Source organism: Cetorhinus maximus, chromosome 6, assembly GCF_964194155.1.
Source record: "Cetorhinus maximus chromosome 6, sCetMax3.hap1.1, whole genome shotgun sequence".
Classification (NCBI taxonomy): domain Eukaryota; kingdom Metazoa; phylum Chordata; class Chondrichthyes; order Lamniformes; family Cetorhinidae; genus Cetorhinus; species Cetorhinus maximus.
This window is the reverse complement of record NC_135884.1, coordinates 47,940,610-47,962,065: the sequence shown is the minus strand read 5'-3', so window position 1 is coordinate 47,962,065 and position 21,456 is coordinate 47,940,610. Positions and strand designations below refer to the sequence as shown.

Sequence of the window (21,456 nt, the reverse complement as noted above, 5' to 3'; positions counted from 1 at the left end):
CTGGAAAATTCCAACAGTGGGAGGGGTCCTAAAATTCCACCCATACATGTGTAGTTTTAAATATAATAGGAAAAATTTTCCCCCCTTTCGGCGGCGGGGGGAGGGGGGGTAGTGCAGGAGCGGGCACAGGCAAGCGCGCCTCCAATCAGCGCCCCCAATTGGGGACGTGCCGCCATTTTATGTGGGCGGGCCAATTAAGGCCCACCCAGTGTAATGTCCACCAGGAAGCGCTATGCGCTCCCTGTGCAGATGGGGGGGATTCCCTCAGCCGGGACTGCGCTCTTTCGCGCATGCAGGCAAAAGAGCGCACTGATCTCCCTGAGGCTAAGTGCTGCCTCAGGGAGATCGGCTCGGAATTAAAACTTTTAAGACAACTGTTTAAAAAATTTCCCTGACATGTCCCCTCATGTGACACTGTCACAAGAGTTGGGACATGTCCATCACTTTTACTCAAACCTTTATTAAACATTTAAAAACCCTCATGAAATCCCATCCCGCCCGTGGATGTGGTTTCATGCTTTTTCTTAAGCCCGCCAGGGCTCCCAGCCTGCCCGCCAACCTTAAGGTTGGACGGGCAGGTCCATTAATGATTTTAATTCGTTTCTTAATGGCCTCAATAGGCCGTTGACAGGTTGGTGGGCACGCAGTTGACTCAGCTGCACCCCCGCCGACCTGAAAATGGAAGTGACGCGGGGTGACATCGGGAGTTCCACCTGATGTCATCCCACGTCAATTTACGCATCGGCGAGCGGGCCCCGCCCCCGCTCGCCAACCAGAAGATCCTCCCCAATGTTGCAAAGAAAGTTTACAAATGTCTACGTATTAGAAGGCCCTATGTAATGGCAACAGGCATGTATGATTAACAAGTCAAAGTTTAGATTCCTTTAAAAATATAGCGATTAAAAATAGAAGTGGAATAAAAACAGGGAGGAAAAAAATGGAAAAGTGAGATTTTAATATTTATTAAGCATTTAAAAACTCACTTATCTTCACTCAGTAAGAGAAAAGCAGTATGCCAAGTCAATATGTAAGAATACAACAGTCTACAAAGGTCAAACATTTCTCCTTAGGTTTTATTAAAATTGCTGCAAACCATATCCTTAGTAAGAAGGGCAAAATTATGATTCTGTTATAAAATAATAATAAACAGAAAATGTTCAGGGGCTTCTCGGTCCTTTGTGTGACCTGGAATTGTACAATGTGGTTAGTAGTTATTTGGCATATGAAATAAATACCCTGATGCGCTGAGAGTCACAGCTTTGCACACATTGAAATGGTGTTAGCTGCATTCTAAGAATGTTTTCCTTGTGTTTGGTGGTTTACTGGGATTGACAGCCATACATATGCCTAGTTCCCTATGGTGTAAACTAAGACCATTTGCGATAATTGTTTCTGTTCCTCGTATTTCTTAAAGAGAACTTTTATGATTTGATGCAATTCTTGCCTGCAGAGTTAAAGGCGTAATTTATTGTCATTTAATCATTTATTGGTAAGACAGATGATGAAACGTTTCAACTGATTTTCATACTTTATGTGCTGGGCATGAATCATATTTTGATGTCACAATTTTTAAATGATGAAAATATAATAAAATGATACTTCACATGTTTAAATTGAGAATCACCAAAAAGATTACATGATCACGTTTAAGAAGTGTTTATTTTGTGGAACTTTCTGCTTTCACCCTTTCTCCACACTTATTAACTAATGTCATTCAGGCAAATATGTGTATCTTAGTATGCCATTAGATGGCTTTTTAAATGTAATGATTGGAATTGTGTCCAAACATAAAATAGTGAAGTTTTTAGAAGTTAATAGTACTTACTGTCTTGTATTCACCACCGTCCTGTCATTTATTAAGTAAAGCATTCATTTCATGCACTTGCTAATGAGCTATTACAGATGGACTGTCAGTCTCTATATAGCTAATTCTGTATGCATATGAAATCACACATATAAGTTCAACACACACTTGAGTGAATATGATTGATGTCATTTTAAAAAATAGGTTTTGGCCTGACCTTTCTGTATTAAGATGAAAACAAGATTGCATAAATAGCATCAAGGTTAAAAAACATTATTCTGCTTCATTTGACATGCTTCACACAATGTAGGAGTTAGGCCTAGCTTGATTGATTTTGGAAAAATGACATGACTTAATATTAATAAACAAATGGGGTCTTGATTTCAGTCGTGAGGGATACTGCTCTTGGTCTTCCACTTCCTTGTTCTGCACACTTTCAGCATCTGTGCAGGGGTGTTGGCTTGTTTTTCGCAAGAAGTAGGGCGGGTCCTCTGCTCCTAACGTTGCGTTGTATCAGATTGGATCAGTTCTTCAACTTGTTACCAGTTTGTATGTCAAATTAGAGTCTTCTTCACAGTTTTTGTGTATTGCTAAGATTTTGTCCATCAGACGCCAATTGTGCAGACCATATTCATAATCAGTCACACTAATTGTTTTTAAAACCATGTTTAGGTCACACCTCAACCTTCCAAATAAAATATAAGCCAAATTTAAGCAACATTTTCTCATAATTTAAGTCTTTACACCTGATACCATTCTGGCCAATATATCTGCACTACCTCTGTGTGAACTATCCAGTTATGGTTTGTGATACAACTAACTCACCAAAGACAATTCAACATAGCAGAGGATTTTTCAGCAGTTTCAAACAAACATTCATGCCATGTGGGGATGGAAGTCCCCTTTTTCTTGTGTTTTACAAGAAGCTGGTTTCACATGTGTGATCCTTTTCCTCCTGGCCTGGCTATAGCCCATTTGTGCCCAATGACTTATCATGTACTGGTCCAAAATCTGTACTACTCTCTCACATATGCGCAGTGCCAGTATCTGAGCTGGGGTGATTGTGATTGTCAGGTCAAGTGATGGTACTTCTTCATCAGAAGTCTGCTATTGCTCACACCCTTCATGGTTAGGCTGCACTGGCTGACCAGGCAACAAAACATAGGTATCTGAAAGTAAAAATGCAGAAGTAGTATTGGGTTAAGGGAAGGAGTATTGGGTAAGGTGGAAAGTAAAATATCCATGATCATACCATCTGCAGCTAGCATTCATGTCTGATAGTATGCTAAGGGTGAAGTGGTATTTGTGCATAAGACAGCAACATACCATCATCTGAATGTTAACAGTGACGCTGGATACAATGGCCTTAGTAACTGCCAGCCCTATAATGCGGAACACATCTCCTCCAAAGAGTTGTGGAGATGTAGTCATGCTTATCCACTGCTGGTTCTCTGCTGCTCCCTATGGTTATGTGCAATCTCATTCTGCAAGACAGAGGGAAGTATGTCGATAAAAACAAAAAACTGCTGATGCTGGAAATCCAAAACAAAAAACAGAAATACCTGGAAAAACTCAGCAGGTCTGGCAGCATCGGCAGAGAAGAGCAAAGTTGACGTTTCGAGTCCTCATGACCCTTCAACAGAACTAAGTAAAAATAGGAAAGGGGTGAAATATAAGCTGGTTTAAGGGGGGGGGGGGGGGGGAGTTGTTGGGACAAGCAAGCAGTGATAGGAGGAGATAACCAAAAGATGTCACAGACAAAAGAACAAGGAGGTGTTGAAGGTGGTGATATTATCTAGAAGAATGTGCTAATTAAGACTGGAGAGCAGGACAAGCGACTGGAGAGCAGGACAAGCAAGGTAGCTCTAGTGGGGGTGGGGTGAAATAAACGATGGGTGGAATACATTTAAAAATAATGGAAATAGGTGGGAAAAGAAAAATCTATATAAATTACTGGAAAAAACAAAAAGGAGGGGGAAGAAACGGAAAGGGGGTGGGGATGGAGGAGGGCGTTCAAGATCTAAAATTGTTGAACTCAATATTCAGTCTGGAAGGCTGTAAAGTGCCTAGTCGGAAGATGAGGTGCTGTTCCTCCAGTTTGCGTTGAGCTTCACTGGAACAATGCAGCAAGCCAAGGACAGACATGTGGGCAAGAGAGCAGGGTGGAGTGTTAAAATAGCAAGCGACAGGGAGGTCTAGGTAATGCTTGCGGACAGATCGAAGGTGTTCTGCAAAGCGGTCATCCAGTCTGCGTTTGGTCTCTCCAATGTAGAGGAAACCGTATTGGGAGCAACGAATGCAGTAGACTAAGTTGGGTGAAATGCAAGTGAAATGCTGCTTCACTTGAAAGGAGTGTTTGGGCCCTTGGATGGTGAGGAGAGAGGAAGTGAAGGGGCAGGTGTTGCATCTTCTGCGTTTGCATGGGGAGGTGCTGTAGGAGGGGGGTGAGGAGCAGGGGGTGATGGAGGAGTGGACCAAGGTGTCACAGAGGGAACGATCCCTACGGAATGCCGCCGGGGGGGTGAAGGGAAGATGTGTTTGGGGGTGGCATCATGCTGGAGTTGGCGGAAATGGCAGAGGATGATCCTTTGAATGCGGAGGCTTGTGGGATGATAAGTGAGGACAAGGGGGACCCTATCATGTTTCTGGGAGGGAGGAGAAGGCGTGAGGGCGGATGCGCGGGAGATGGGCCGGACACAGTTGAGGGCCCTGTCAACTACCGTGGGTGGAAAACCTCAGTTAAGGAAGAATGAGGACATGTCAGAGGAACTGTTTTTGAAGGTAGCATCATCAGAACAGATGTGACGGAGGCGAAGGAACTGAGAGAATGGGATGGAGTCCTTACAGGAACCGGGGTGTGAGGAGCTATAGTCGAGGTAGCTGTGGGAGTTGGTAGGCTTGTAATGGATATTGGTGGACAGTCTGTCACCAGAAATTGAGACAGAGAGGTCAAGGAAGGGAAGGGAAGTGTTAGAGATGGACCATGTGAAAATGATGGAGGGGTGGAGATTGGAAGCAAAATTAATAAATTTTTCCAGGTCCCGACGAGAGCATAAAGCAGCACCGAAGTAATCATCGATGTACCGGAGAAAGAGTTGTGGGAGGGGGCTGGAGTAGGACTGGAACAAGGAATGTTCCACATACCCCATAAAGAGACAGGCATAGCTGGGGCCCATGCGGGTACCCATAGCCACACCTTTTATTTGGAATGTCAGTGATTGTGTTGCAATGTGTTGGGTGATGTGCCTGTTGAAACAGATTTGGTGGTGGTATCTGGAAGCTGTAAGAGTTGATGTGAGTCTGGCAGCATTGGTAAGTGTGTGAGGTGAGCTGGAGCCTCTGAATGTTAGGTATGTGTTCTGTTGGTTGATGGGTGAGTGATGGCGTTGTGGTGCATTGTGCAGTGTGAGAGTTGGATGGTGTGGCGGATTTGGCATTTGAGGGTACATTCACTGACCCTAAGCCTACTTGAAAACCACAGCTTAATCTGCCTCCACCATCCTCTCAAGCAGTGCGTTTCAGAGCTGAACCACTTGCTGCATAAAAACATTTTCCTTGTGTCGCTGTTGGTTCTTTAGACAATCACCTTAAATCTGTGCCCTCTGTCACTTGACCCTTCTGTGGATGGTAACAATCTCTCTCTGTATAATCTCTCTAGACCCTTCATGAATTTGAACACCTCAATCAAATCTGGTCTCAACCTTCTTTCTAAGGAGAACAACCCCATCTTCTCCAATCTACCCTCATAACTGAAGTTCCTCATCCTTAGAACCATTCTCACAAATCTTTTCTACACCCTCTCTAAAGCCTTCACATCTTTCCTAAACTGTGGTGCCCATAAGTGGGCACAATATTCCAGGCCAGACAAATGTTTTATAGAGGTTTGTCATAATTCCCTTGCTTTTGTACTCTATACCGCCATTTATAAAGCCCAGGGTCCCAGACGCCTTTCTAACCACTTTCTCAACCTTTCCTGCCACCTTCAAAAATTTGTGCACATACACCCAAGGTCCCCCTTTTCATGCACCCTCTTTAGAATTGTGCCCCTTGTTTTATGTTGCCTCTCCATGTTCTTCCTACCAAAAATGCAACACTTCACACTTTCCAAACCTTCCGCCAATGGGAACAATTTCTCTCTGTCTGCTGCGCCTGGACTCCTCACGATTTTGAACACCTCTATCAAATCTCCTCTCAATCTTCTCTTGAAGGAGACCACACCAGCTTTGGGCATTAACTTAGCTTTGGGCATTTTTGAACAAAGTCCTTTATTTTTTTCTATTATCTTTTTGTTGTTTTCTTTGTCCAGCATCACTACAGCTGAGAGGCTGGTGCACAACCTGTGGCCAGGTAGCTGCAAGAACCTTACAGGCATAGAAATCTGACGCAGCTGGTGGCATAAAACAGGCGACATCAGATTAGCTACCCATTGTACACAGTTATTGATTTTCAGTTCTATTGCAGTCAGCGCCCAAAACATATTTCTACCACTCTATGCCTAACAAGCAATATTGCAATAACTGACATTGTTCTCTGTTAGGAGTCATGTGTATCGCTTCCTGTTTAATTCAGTTTGCCATTTGATTTGTGGTGTTTCAGTAGGTACAATTTTAATTGTTTTGTATTGTTCCAGGCCAGACCTTGCCTTCACCAAATGATCAATCTTCAAATGATGGAACTTGTAAAGTTAATAGTCCCATATCAGAATACATCAAAGATGCCTCAGAGTGCTCAGACTGCTCACTGTCACCTTCGAAAGAAACACCAGCTGAAGAGAGCAAGAAAAGTAAATTTGGTTGCCAATCAGCAAGCTCACAAATTCATAATAAAAACACTGAAGGTAGGTTTATGGATTACTCAAATGTTGTGATCAGGACACAATAAAATTGGAAATTATATTCAAGTTAAACAGAAAGTTCTAGAAATATTGATTGTAATATTTTCGGGCTCTCCAATTAAAAATATTTTAGCTTCTCAACATACAAAATAATACGGCCTGAAAATTCCTGCGGGCCCGCTCCACTGGTATGGTTCACCAGAACATAACCCTAGACCTAGGCCAGGGAACCCCCAAACCCAAATCCCTGAGCCAAAGTCATTTACATACATGGGATGGGCTGATGGCACCTGCCAGGGTGCATCAAGGACCCTGGCATGACCTAATCTGAATGCAGAAGGGTGTTTTGCCATTCTGTTTGAAATGCCTCAATTGGGACAAGGAAAAGAAAAATTTTGTAAATGTTCCTATGGCTCCTGTTAAGCTAAAGATGATAACCTTATTCTGGAAGCGAACACCTTATCCTGGTAAAACATTGAAACCCACAGAGGCCTCAAAGGGATTCAAACTAGGGCAGGGGTTTTCTGGCCCCGCCCATGGCAGGACTAGCTGTGGGAGATTCGGCAGCCCAGCCAAAAGTTTGAAAGGCCTCTGTGGAAACCATCCCAGTTAAAACCTAGGCTTTGTGAGGAAATTCTTCCCCTGGGTGGGGTTTTCCAGCTCCGCCTGCTGCCGAGATTATGCGGGCTCGCCAAAAGTCAATGGACCGGATGAAATAGGGAAGTGTGCAGAAGATCCACCTATAGCTCTCCTGTCCAAAAAGTAGGTGCCTGGTCTAAACGAGGCAGATTTCTAAGTCCATTTGCACTTCCCCCTCCCACATCCAATGGAAATATCAGCCATAATCTCTGTCCCAATCCAGGAATTTTTGGACCTATTATTCAGAGTTAAAGTTATGATTTAAAACATTTTGGTTCATATTCCCCACTTAAAGGTGCTTTTCATTGCCTAGCATTGTTTCCGGTTAGAACAGGAGAGTGCTATGGATTATGGGCAGGACTTTCCCATCAGCAAGCAGGGGTCGAGGCCTGCTCGCCGACACGTAAAATGACGCGCGGTGACGTCAGGCGGAACTCCCGACGTCACCCCGCCCCATTTAAATTTTCAGGTAGCCGGGGGCTCAGCAAAATCAGCTGTGTACCCGCTGACCTGTCAATGGCCAATTGAGGCCACTGACAGAGTCATTGAAGTAATTAATGGACCTGCCCGTCCAACCTTAAGGTTAGTGGGTAGGCCAGGAGCCCTGGCGGGCTTCAGAAAAAGCATGAAACCTCATCCACAGGCAGGATGAGGTTTCATGTAGGTTTTTAAAAAGTTATGGACATGTCCCAACTCATGTGACAGTGTCACATGAGGGGACATGTCAGGGATTCTTTTCTTACTATTTTTAATATTTTTTATTGTAGAGCCGATCTCCCTGAGGCAACACTTAGCCTCAGGGAGATGAGTGTTCCCTTTCGTGCGCATGCGCGAAACAGCGCACTCTCGGGTTTCAGGATCCCCCCCTACCCGCACAGGGAGTGCTTAGCACTTCCGTGTGGACGTCATGCTGGGCGGGCCTTAATTGACCTGCCACGTAAAATGGCGGCGTGCCCCCGATTGGGAACGCCGATCAGAGGTGCGCCTGTCGCGCATGCACTTCAACTTCCCTCCTGAGGGGAGAAAATCCTGCCCTATGATACCAGCCATGATCGTCCAACAGAATTTATATTTTCAGCAGAGTAAGATGGCTGGTTTAGAACTTCCTTCTTCTTTGAATGGAATACTCTTTCACAAATGTACAAAAATAATAGCCAACTGTGGCAAATAGATTCAGGTATATCACAGCCTTGGTCTTGAGCCAGAAACCAGCATTGTGACTAGTGGATGTAGAAAGGCATCCAATTTTAGAACGGTATTTTAAAGTTTAGTTACAACATTGGAATAAGTCAATGATTATAAATGGCCAAATTAGACTTTCTGATCCATCAGTTGTTAACTTTATCTTTTGTAGCATAATACTGGAGTAAAACAAGGGGGTGTGTAAAACTTAACATTGCCCAGGAAGATTAAACATGTTTTCTATATCATTGTTACTGTGTCTTGAAAGTGAAATGTACATTCTGGCCAATTGGTATGTAGAAATGTTCAATTATGCACCAAAATTTATTAGCAAATCTCTTTTAAAAAAACTGAAAGTAAAATCAAAACCATCTAATGTATATGCCATCAAGTGATTTATTACTTAGGATGTGTCACTTATTCTATACATTGCTGACTGTAACATGTTCCAGTCCAAACCTTGTTTGGATACAGAAATTAACTTAAACTATAGTAGTAAATGACATCACTCTACAAGATGGATTCAGATGAAGAAGTCCCCTCAGCTTATTTGATACTTTACATCTGAAAAACAATCCCCCTCTCCCAAAGTCATTGACTGGTTGCCAGGGTGTGGTTTCAGGGGCCCTAGTTACTCTTCAGCACCTCGTGCAAGTGGCTGTTATTCATATGTCAGCCCTAACAATGAGCATTGGCAAGCTACTCAAACATGGTAGATACCAAACCGGAACCTGGCATGCATTATATCCAATGTCTACACATGTCCTTCCAGTAAAAGCCACTGGATAAGAACATAGGAACAGGTGTAGGCCATTTAGCCCTCAAGCCTCTTCCAATGTTCAATGAGATCATGGCTGATCTACAGTCTAACTCCACGTACTGTCTTTGGCCCATATCCCTTAAAACCTTTTGTTAACAAAAATCTATCACTCTCAAATTTAAAGTTTCCAATTGCTCTCACGTTAATTGTTTGTGGGAGAGAATTCCAAATTTCTACCATCCTTTTTGTGTAGAAGTATTTCCTAATTTCACTTCTTAGAAGCCTGGCTTTAATTTTTAGATGATACTCCCTAGTCCTGGACTCTCCAACCAGCAGAAATAGTTTCTTTCTATCTATTCTATCTGTTCCCCTTAATACCTTGAAAACTTCAATCAAGTTACCCCTTAATCGTCAAAATTCCTGGAATACAACTCTCGTTTATGTAACCTCCCCTCATAATTTATCCCTTCGAATCCAGATATCATTCTGTTAAATAATGCTGCAGTCCCTCCAAAACCAATATATACTTTCTAAGGTGTGCATTCACAATTGCTGACAGTACTCCAGGTATGGTCTAACCAGGGCTTTGTATAGCTGAAGCATGACGTCTATGCCCTTTCATTCTATCATTTTGTTATCCTATTTGATTGTTTTTGGTACGTGTTCATGGCATTTTAATCATCTTTGTATCTGGATCCCAAGGCCTGAAATTTCACTCCAAGGTCAGGAGTGCAGAGTCAGGGCAATTCCCAATTCCACAAATCCAACCCGGGGAAAAAGTGCCCCAGAAGTTCTGATTTTTCATCCAGAGGTAGGACAAAATGGGAGTCGTGGCGGGTGACCCTATTAAGTGTTTCAAGACAGCTCAGGGGCTGCCATGCAGAGGTGGACTGGGCAATAGACTGGCGTTAATGATCCAGCACTGTCGAAGCTATCAAAAAATGAATGAACAAAAAATAGCCCTCACCCCTCACACCCCCTCACCTCCAAACACTCCCCATGCCCCTTGGGTGCCAACCTATACTACTTCATTCCCCCATCCACCCCATGGCTCCCCTTACCCTCCATGCCACCTTATGCCCCTCCACCACATCCATGGTCCTTTATATCCCCTATGTCAGCTTATGTTCCACTACCCACCCCAAAGACCATTTATAGCCCCATGCCAACCCATAGCCCTTTATAGCCTTTTTCTTATTTATTCATGGGATGTGGGCTTCGCTGGCTGGGCCAGTATTTATTGCCCATCCCTAATTACCCTTGAGAGGGTGATGGTGAGTTGCCTTCTTGAACCGCAGCAGTCCATTGGTGTAGGTACACCCACAGTGCTGTTAGGAAGGGAGTTCCAGGGAATTTGACCCAGCAACACTGAAGGAACGGCAATATATTTCCAAGTCAGGATGGTGAGTGACTTGGAGGAGAACTTCTAGGTGCTGGTGTTCCCATCTGTCTGCTGCCCTTGTCCTTCTAGTTGATAGTGGTCATGGGCTGGAAGGTGCTGTCGAAGGAGCCTTGGCGAATTCCTGCAGTGCATCTTGTAGATGGTACACACTGTTGCTACTGTGCGTCGGTAGTGGAGGGAGTGAACATTTATGGATGTGGTGCCAAGAAAGCAGGCTGCTTTGTCCTGGATGGTGACAAGCTTCTTAAGTGTTGTGGGAGCTGCACTCATCCAGGCAAGTGGGGAGTATTCCATCACACTCCTGACTTGTAGATGGTGGACAGGCTTTGGGGAGTCAGGAGGTGGGTTATTCATCACACGATTCCTAGCCTCTGACCTGCTTTTATAGCCACAGTATTTATATGGCTAGTCCAGTTCAGTTTCTGGTCAATGGTAACCCTCAGGGTGTTGATAATGGGGGATTCAGTGACAGTAATGCCATTGAATATCAAGGGGCAATGGTTGGATTCTCTCTTGTTGGAGATGGTGATTGCCTGGCACTTGTGTGGTGTGAATGGTACTTGCCACTTGTAAGCCCAAGTCTGGATATTGTCCAGGTCTTGCTGCATTTGGACATGGACTGCTTCAGTATCTGAGGAGTCACAAATGGTGCTGAACATCATGCAATCATCAGCGAACTTCTGACCTTATGATGGAAGGAATGTCATTGATGAAGCAGCTGAAGATGGTTGGGCCTAGGACACTACCCTCAGGAACTCCTGCAATGAAGTCCTGGAGCTGAGATGACTGACCTCCAACAACCACAACCGTCTTCCTTTGTGCTAGGTATAACTCCAACCAGTGGTGAGATTTTCCCCCTGGTTCCCATTGACTCCAGTTTTGCTAGGGCTCCTTGATGCCACACTCTGTCAATTGCAGTCTTGATGTCAAGGGCAGTCACTCTCACCTCACCTCGGGAGTTGACCTCTTTTGTCCATGTTTGAACCAAGGCTATAATGAGGTCAGGAGCTGAGTGGCCCTGGCGGAACCCTAACTGGGCGTCAGCGAGCAGGTTATTGCTAAGTAAGTGCCGCTTGATAGCACTGTTGATGATGGTGAGTAGACTGATGGGCGGTAAATGGCCAGATTGGAATTTTCCTGCTTTTTGTGTACAGGACATACCTATGAAATTTTCCAGCCAGGTAGATGCCAGTGTTGTAGCTGCACTGGAACAGCTTGGCGAGGGGTGCGACAAGTTCTGGAGCACATGTCTTCAGTACTATTGCCGGAATATTGTCAGGGCCCATAGCCTTTGCAGTATCCAGTGCCTTCAGCCACTTCTTGATATCACGTGGAGTGTATCGAATTGGCTGAAGACTGGTATCTGTGATGCTGGGGACCTCAGGAGGAGGTCGAGATGGATCATCCATTTGGCACTTCTGGCTGTATATTGTAGCAAGTGCCTCAGCCTTTTCTTTTGCACTAATGTGCTGGTCTCCTCCATCATTGAGGATGGGGATATTTGTGGAGCCTCCTGCTCCAGTGAGTTGTTTAATTGTCCACCACTATGCATGACTGGATGTGGCAGGACTGCAGAGCTTAGATCTGACTTGTTGGTTGTGGGATTGCTTAGCCCTGTTTATCACTTGCTGCTTATGCTGCTTGGCATGCAAGTAGCCCTGTGTTATAGCTTGACCAGGTTGACACCTCATTTTTAGGTATGCTTGGTGCTGCTCCTGGCATGCCCTCCTGCACTCTTCAGTTTGGGTTCCTCTGTGCCAACTTAGTGTGAATTCATCCCAACCCATGACACTCACACACATACCATCCTAGCTTGCCAACTCACCCATTATCGACCATGGGCAGACCTCAGGACCCATGCTGAGATTAAGTAAAGTTCTTAAGTGTCTATTGACAAATTCACTATTTCAAAAAGCGCTCTAGTTGATAAAAGAACATTCAAAGATTTCAATGACTTTATAAGCACTTGGAGCTGTCAATTAAACTGTGAATTCAGAGGCACCCCATTGTGATAACGAAAGGTTGTGAAATCAGTCATGTAGCACCAATCTTGTAATGACAGCCCTCAGGTTTATGTCAACAGAGTGAAATAGCAAACTCTGTTTTTTTTAAACACTGCAGGCATTTTTTTCTCATATTTAAAGCCCATGACATTTAAATGGCTTGAAAGCCTGACAATTCTTTTGACATTTCTCTTGACAGTTCTCTTGATGGTTCATTTAACACTTCTTTTGATGGTTCTCTTGACAGTTTCAATGAGTTTATGCACTTTTTACTCACATTCATGTCTAATTTTGATAATTTCATAGGGTACTGTACCCCTCACAAAGGTCACCTACCTGTCCCAAAGATGTCCCAGGACCATATCCAAAAGAGTTACTTATCTCTCCAAAAGCGTATTCTACTTTTCCTAAAAACTCCGGCAGCTTTACACCTTCTCCTACCAGGTCTAAAGTGTCTTAAGTCATGTTTTGGAAATCCCATTAGCTGAAATCAGATCTGACTGAGCCAGCTGCACTTCAACATGTGCAATTGCCTCTGTGGGCCATGGAGTGCACATCAGAACCCGCTCCCAGTCCCCCTCTGCAAAAATGGCAGAGGCCAGGATCAGGAGCTGTACTTCTAGATGCAGGCCTCCACCATCATTTTCACAAAGACAGAGCCCCTCTGCACAAAATTTCTGGCCCAAGTTTCTTTATACCTCTACTGTTTCTAGCTTTGCCTCATTTATGAAGTACCCTGTTCTACCCTTTTCAGGTCTAAAGTTGATGACCTCAATGTTATCTGCGTTGAAATCCATTCACCACAGTTTTCCCCATTCACTTAATCTATCACTATCTCTTTGTAATTTTATGCTTCCATCTACACTGTCTACCTTTATGTCATCAGAAAATTTGGATACGTGGCTTTCTATCCCATCAAGTCACTAATAAATACGGTGAATTGTTGAGGGCCTAATGCAGGCCCTTATGGGACACCATTAGTCACATCCTGGTAATTAGAGTACCTGCCTATTATCCTTACGCTTTGTCTCCTTCCACTCAGCCAACTTCCTAACCAGGCCAACAATTTGCTTTTAATTCCTTGGGCTTCAACTTTAACTAACAGTCTCTTATGAGGGACTTTATCAAATGCCATAATCAGGAATCCAATTGGGGTTTCCCTGGCCTTTATTGTTCATACTTAGTGGCTAAACTCACTGAATCATTGAGGGCAAAGCTCATTCAGTCAGATTTAATATGAGTTCAATAATTCACCAGCACTAACTGCAGATGTTTTCCCCTATGCCCCTACATCACAAAAAGCCAAACGGTCTTCTAAGATGAACCAAAACTCCCCTGGATCAATTGGGATGGAACAACAACAAAAAATGCATTGTCTAAATTCTGTTCCCTTAGTTTGTCATTTATGACCACTTGCAATCTGCACAATTAATAAAATCTTGCTACAATGCTGTAAACATTATTGTTAAATTATACAGCATTGCTGGATGCCCTCTGAAATACAACTGAGCTCTTTCTGATATGTATATTATGTATTTAGAAAGTGATTGTGCAAAATGATTAATAGTTGTAATTGATAATACAAAATGTAATTTCTTTCTAACTCTGCACTAGCCTTAATGCTGCAGTAGATATTTCCAGAAAAATGCCTCAGCCAATGGGATGTCCCCTAAATTTGTGATTTGTGAACTTGTACTTGAAATCATTCTCCAAATTCTATCCACTTTCTATCAAATTAGAAAAATGTTGGATTTTTTAGTAGAAAATCAAATTAGGTGTTTAATATTACTTGTATTTAACTAAAACTTTATTTACATTTTATTGCTACTTTGTGTTGCTACCTAAGTAGCTTCTATTACATGTTCAAATACACTTTCCATATAGCCGTTGATGTTTCCACCATTCTTATTTCATAACCACTAACTCTACCCTGTCTCTTTATCATCTCATCTTTCTCATCAGATGAATGTGCGTCCCTCATTCTGACCTGTCTGTTCTGCCAGTTTTACGATTTTCTGCTCATGCTACCTCACACATGTGCAAATCAGTGGAGCCGGACATGTGGTTATCGTTGTCATAAATATAATTCAGATGCGAGCCATAACTGCCATGATTGTAACTGCAAGTGTGAATTTGACTGTGGTATATTTGACTCTTGTCAGGAAACCAATGAGTGTTTGGAACTAGCATTAGAAATTTCTGAAGTTTGCTATCGTTGAGCTCACTTATGGATATGATGTGAGTGTTACAATAAAGCTAATAATCATAGTCTGGATACATAATTACACAGTCTCTCTTTGAGTGAGTAAAGACAGACTCCTTTGTAATTATATATCTGCATTTAATGACCACAGAATTCAGGCATTATTTTCTGAAAGTATCCAAAATAAACCTAGAGTATAGTTCTAGCTGTGAAGTTAGATGTCATAATTTGTTCATCTGTGTTATATAATAGAATTTTTATAATGTTGGATCACATTTGTCACCTTTTACTTCCCTTATATCTTTAAGAAGACAACTGTGTCCAATGCCTGCTAGCCTGCCTGTTTTGTGAAATGCTGTTCCTGTTCAAATCCATCTCTGATGCTGCATCATGTGTTGGATTCAATATGTACAGTTACTGTTGTGAAGATGTTGAAAACTTCAGTCTGCCTTACTGTACAGACTGTGAGGACCTGGAAGGAAGTTGCGTAAATTCCGATTGCATGGGGATTTGTTCTGAGTGCTGTGGCCTTTGTTTTCCATCGTGACCACTGAAGGGCAAACCTTTGACCTGTGCCCATAGTCAAGACCCTGGACTTTGAGTTTTTGTAGCATATTTATGGAAAATGAGAAAACAATACGTTCATGTATACAAAAGGAAAGTAGATTATAAACACAAATCTCTTGTAACCTTAACACAACTAAACAGTAAACTAATGCCCTCCACACAGTATGATTACAATAATGTATGCCTTGATCTAATGTGAATTATTTCTGCCTTGGTTTGTAAACTCTCAAGAATAGATTTTTAGTGAGGGTACTAAAGAAGTTAACAAAGCAAAATACTAATATATGAGCACTGAATTTAAATAGTGCTTTAAAATATATATTCCACTTCAAATTATTTAATGAAATATTTGATAATTTAGAAGTGATTTGATTATATTGTAGCATGAGACATGAAATCTCGTTTACAAACGCACAACTGAAATGCATAATTATACCATATCAATGTATTACTATTCAAAATCTATGTAATAAGTTTTATAGTATCTTTTTTTCTGTTATTAATAGCAACTGTGTAACTAAATAAAGGTAAACATGATAGACTATCTATCACTTATTCAATGTCTGATTGTTTAAGAGTGGTTTCTTGCATTCACTGATAGGCTATTCACTGACTGCTTGTAGCACACTACAGTCCAAACAAAAATGGAGAAATGCACCAACTGTTTTAGGGTTTATTATACAATTTATCTTTCACAAGAACAATTTTTGAGGCATAATCAAGATATTGTGCAATATTAATTAACATGCAAGAGTCTCCCTTGGCTTTTAAAAAGTGCCTATAAAGTGCAGGGAATCCATTTTTCAGCTGAGATGTTAAATCGAAGTCCTGTCTGCCCTCTCAGATGGAAGTAAAATATTCCATCACACCATTTGAAGAGCAGAGGAGTTCTCCTGGTGTTCTAGCCAACATTTATCCCCAATTCAACACCATTAAAGATAATTTAATTGGTTATTTATCTCATTGCTGTTTGTGGGATCCTGCAGTGTGCAAATTAACTGCTGCATTTCTCTATGTTACGACAGTTCAGAAAGTAATTAATTGGCTGTGAAGCACTTGGGGATGTCCTGTGGTCATGAAACATGCTTTATTAAGGCCAGTTCTTGTTCTTTTTATTCTCTTTTCCTTTCTCATATTGCTTCTATAGAAGTTACTGCTGAAATGGTCATAGCTGAAATTACAGCGCTTAATAGGGCAACCTGAACCAATTCCATTGATCCCAGAATGCTAAAGAAAATGAGTATGTCACATGTGAGCAATTGACTTGGGACTTATTAGCCTATCTGTTTGATATGGAGACCTTTGGTAGACGCTTGGGGGAGATTGCAGAGAAAGGGGGATGTGAGGCCATGATAGGGTCCAGATCAAGAAAGAGAGCTGAGGGTAATTTCTGATGGCTCCTTAGGAATATATAGGAAGTGTCGCACTGTAGAGATTGGTCCATTCAATATAAAACAAATTTAGGCAATATAAGAACTTGGCATATTTAAACCAAGTATGGTATGCACCTTTGCCCCCTGCGCATGATGAAGAATATTGAGACCCCAGAGTAGGTGCAGAAAAGGATGACCAGAATGATACCTAGTTTAAGAACTTCTAGTTGTAAGGATAGGCACTATGAGTCAGGGATATTTACTGCAGGAAGCACAGGCTTAGTGGGGATATGATAAATTCTTTTTTTAAATGATAAAGACATTGGATTCAGTCAGATTGGATAAGTTATTTGAGACAGATATAGATGTATGTGCCAGAGGACATTCTTATAAAATATTTAATCAAAGAGTTAGGCTACGTGCCAGGAAGCATTTTGTTTTGAAGAGAGTCATCCTTCTCTAGAACAAGCTACCTGAACATGAGGATATACTGCTTTCCTTAAAAAGGAATTTAACAGTTTCATGAATGAAGAAAACATTTCCAGTAACTGAGGGTAAGTTGCTGGTGGTTGTGATTATGAGGATTTATGGCGCTTTGCTTGGTTCCCTTAGGGAGTTGGAGAAGAATTTCACTTTTCTTCTGAATGGGCCACAGATTTCTTTTGCCCATCTGAAGAGAATGCATTAGGGGATGAGTCAAAGATATGCAGGATTGCACTGAGTCTGGAAGGGCTAGCATTTGGGGCCTTATGGTCTTTTCCCATCCTTTTGTTTGAATGTTTTTCTGTGCTTTTCTTGCATCCTCAGCAGAAATATGCAATTCCAAATTGTTTTCCCCATGATCTTGAATATTTTTCTTTTCCATTTATTTTTACCTGGCCATTGGGAGCTTCGTAAGAATCATCTAGGCTAACTGGTCTAAGAATTTTCCCCATCTCCTTCGTTCAATACCTACGTACAATAAGATTAGAAAACTCTTGTTGTAACAAACTTAAGGTTGTTGTGGAACCCTGGTCTTGAGCTCAGAGGTCAGAAACTTTGTTTCCCGACAGACCTCAGACTTACTGCGCATGCGCAGGCTGGGAGCAAGCTGCACATGTACAGTTCAGCATCCTTATATTCTTCTGACCCAGGCCAGGCTCTGTGCTCCCGCGCGTAGAGAAAAAAAGGGCATGGAAACCAGGGTCAGATGACCGGGTGCAGAGCACCATAGCCAGCAAATGTCCCAGAGAGAGGGACAAGGAAGAGGGGACAGGGAGAGGTCCCAAGAAGTGTCCCAGGTAAGGGACAAGGGGAGAGGTCCCAAGTAGAAGAGTCTCAGGTGAACGACAGAGACAGGAGACAGGAACAAGTCCCAGTTAAGTTAAGAAAAAGAGATGCAGAGAAACAGGCTCCAAATTATAGAAAGGACTGTGGGGAGCAGACTTTAAGTGAATTGAGCTTGGGAGAAGCCCTGGTAGTCAAAGAGGGCTCAAGGGAAGCCCTGAAGATCTGAGAAGCCAGCCAAAGGTCGGCGGCTCCATGCTGCAGGCCACTGGGGCAAAAGTACGCCTTTGGAGCAGTGGTGTTTTGCTCAACACAGCCGAAGATCTGAAATTGTGCTTGTAAGTTAATGCTTGAGTGCACTCGGGAATCCAGGGAAAGGGAATCTCAGAAGGCGAGATTGAAATCCTACGAGGTAGGCTGTCATTGAAGCCATCCAAGTTGGAGCGACTTTTAGAGAGAACTCCAAGGCGGGATTATCGACAGTGAAGATTGGAAATTCTCATGAGAAAGGTGAAGTTTCAGTGAGTAGTGTGGTGTGTTCAACCACAGTTGGCTTGTTAATTGTTAACACTTAACCTGAATGTTAGAGTATAAGATGGATATTGTAAATTGTTTTATCTTTCTGACCTTGTATAGTAAAATTTACTTTTATTTGTTCAAAACCTGTGGAATCTTGTGACTTTATTCATTTAGTAAATGCCTTAAATTTCAAACTTTGGCTACTTTAAATAAAATGTTATTGGTCCCTAACCAGATCTTACCAACAACTTGGGGTCTGGCCAAGGATCATAACAAGGTAAATATGCATTGGATATTTCTTTGTCTACCAGATTAACATAGGTATTAACCATTTATTTAAATGAATTAATAATTTTGCTAAATAAGGAATATATTAAAAGGCTTTAATTTGTTTTTATTCTTTCATGGGATGAGAGTCACTGCCATGGCCAGCAATTGTTGTACAATTCTAATTGCCCTCAAAAGGTGGTGGTGAACTGCCTTCTTGAACTGCTATAGTCCATCTGGTGTAGGTGCACTGTTAGGAAGAGAGTTTCAGATTTTAGACCAAGCAACAGTGAAGGAAAGGTGATATAGTTCCAAGTCAGGATTATGTCTGGCTTGGAGGGGAACTGTGGTGTTCCCATGAATCCTGCGGAGAGTAACTCACCTCCTGACTCCCCAAAGCCTGTCCGCCATCTACAAAGCACAAGTCAGGAGTGTGATGGAATACTCCCCACTTGCCTGGATGTCTGCAGCTCCAACTACACTCAAGAAGCTTGACACTGTTGTAGTTCACCTCAACAAACCACCAGAAGACTCAGGTGCCGGTTTCAATTGTTTTTTATTCAAGTGTTTGCAGGGAGAGACGGCCTTGGGCAGTCCAAGACTGTACTCTTAAAAAGTTGCAAGTGTTCCCGCCTTATGTACACCTTGAGTCACGTACACATATTCTAATCTTGTCAATTTACAATCACATGCTAAAACAGATGTTTCCAGCTTCAGTTACTTACTTCCCATGTATACACCAGACATTGTTCTCATCCATGCAAGATCACCATGGGCAGCATTTTCTGGTCAGCGAGTGGGGCCCAGACGGCCTTCAGAAAAAGCATGAAATCTCATCCACAGGCAGGATGAGGTTTAATGAGGGATTTAAAATGTTTGGAAAATTTTAAAATAAAAGTAGTGGATATGTCCCAGCTCATGTGACAGTGTCACATAAGGGGACATGTCAGGAAAAATTTTTCTTACCTTTAATAAATTTTTAAAAGTTCAACCGATCCCTCTGAGGCAGCACTTAGCCTCAGGGAGATCTGTGTGCTCTTCCGTGCGCAAGTGTGTAAGAGCGCACTCCCAGCTCAGGGAATTCCCACCCGCACAGGGAGTGCTCAGCGCTTCCAGGCGGACGTCACACTGGGCGGGCCTTAATTGGCCCACCCACGTAAAATAGCGACGCGCCTCCAACCGGAAGCGCCGATCGGGAACCCGCCCGCCCGCTCCCGCACAACCCCTCCGACGGGGGCTGGGGGAATGCTGCCCCATATCTTGCTGATTGGGCAAGAACCTGGCTCTCCTTGATTTCAACACCCAATCTCTGGCCTTGTCCTTTGTTCTACTATCCTGTTTGTCTCATTCCTTATCCTATCTAAAGTACATCTGCTCCTCTCCACTTCTGCTTTTCCACTTATATTTTATTTTTTACTAAAAGACACTGCTAACTAAAATCATTTAACCCTTTCAGCACCACCTAGGACAAAGCAGCCCGCTTGATTGGCACCCCTTCCACAAACATTCACGCCCTTCACCACTGACGCACAGTAGCAGCAGTGTGTACCATCTACAAGATGCACTGCAGAAACTCATCAAGGCTCCTTAGGCAGCACCTTCCAAATTCAACCGCTACCATCTAAAAGGATAAGGGCAACAGACACATGGAAGCACCACCACCTGGAAGTTCCCCTCCAAGCCACTCACCATCCTGACTTAGAAATATATCGCCGTTCCTTCACTGTCGCTGGGTCAAAATCCTGGGACCCCTTCCCTAACAGCACTGTGGGTGCACCTACACCACAGGGACTACAGCGGCTCAAGAAGGCAGCTCACCACCACCTTCTCAAGGACAATTAGGGATGGACAATAAATGCTGGTCTAGCCAGCGATGCCCACATCCCATAAAATGAATACAATAAAGATTGGCTGTCCTTGAACTTCTAGGTGGTAGAGGTTGCAGGTTTGGAAGATGCTGTTGAAGGAGTCTCAGTGAGTTGCTGCAGTGCACCTTGTATAAGAAACACACTGCAGCCATTGTCCATCGGCAGTGGAGAGAGTAAGGGGGCCTTTCAAGCGGGGTCCTTTGTCCTGGATTTTTGAGTGTTGTTGGAGCTGCACTCATCCAGGTAAATGGAGAGCATTCCATCGTACTCCTGACTTATGCCTTGTAGATGGTGGATAGGCTTTGGGGAGACAGGAAGTGAGTTACTTGCCACAGAATTCCCAGCCTCTGACCTACTTTATTTATATGGCTGGTCCAGTTCAGTTTCTGGTCAGTGGTAACCCCCAGCATGTTTTAAATTTTAATTTATATTTCAATTTAGATTTTCAGATAGCAAAATAAATGTATGACTGTATTATGGTAGAAGCTAAAATAAAAATAAACAGCCTTAAAAAAATTAAAAATTGTTTTAAAAAATATATGGCATTTTTAATCATTATGGAGAAGCCTTTCAGGACCAGTAAGGGTGTTCAGCAGTAACTTGGTAAAAACTGAGTTACATCTCTTTCAACAAGTTGTAATTTTTTCCAGGGTTTTTATCGTGAGACATACAGCGTTAGACTAGAATTTCTTGTTAATTCATGATTGCAGTAGAGAAAGCCATCTGTGAAAATCTCTACAGTACACACTGTGGAGGAGTGTTGGTACAT

The 21,456-nt window shown here is 42.7% G+C and overlaps 1 protein-coding gene across 1 annotated transcript in view; it reads left to right on the top strand.

Annotated features, from left to right (window-relative positions):
- LOC144681321 (myoD family inhibitor-like) overlaps window positions 1-15,921 on the top strand; it is a 108,310-nt gene extending 92,389 nt beyond the window's left edge. Inside the window, exons 3-4 of the mRNA XM_078542921.1 lie at window positions 6,435-6,641; window positions 15,136-15,921. Of these exons, the coding sequence (XP_078399047.1) occupies window positions 6,435-6,641; window positions 15,136-15,374 (446 nt within the window). The 3' untranslated portion in view covers window positions 15,375-15,921. The remainder of the gene's footprint in view (window positions 1-6,434; window positions 6,642-15,135) is intronic.
- Window positions 15,922-21,456: the final 5,535 nt, after the last annotated feature.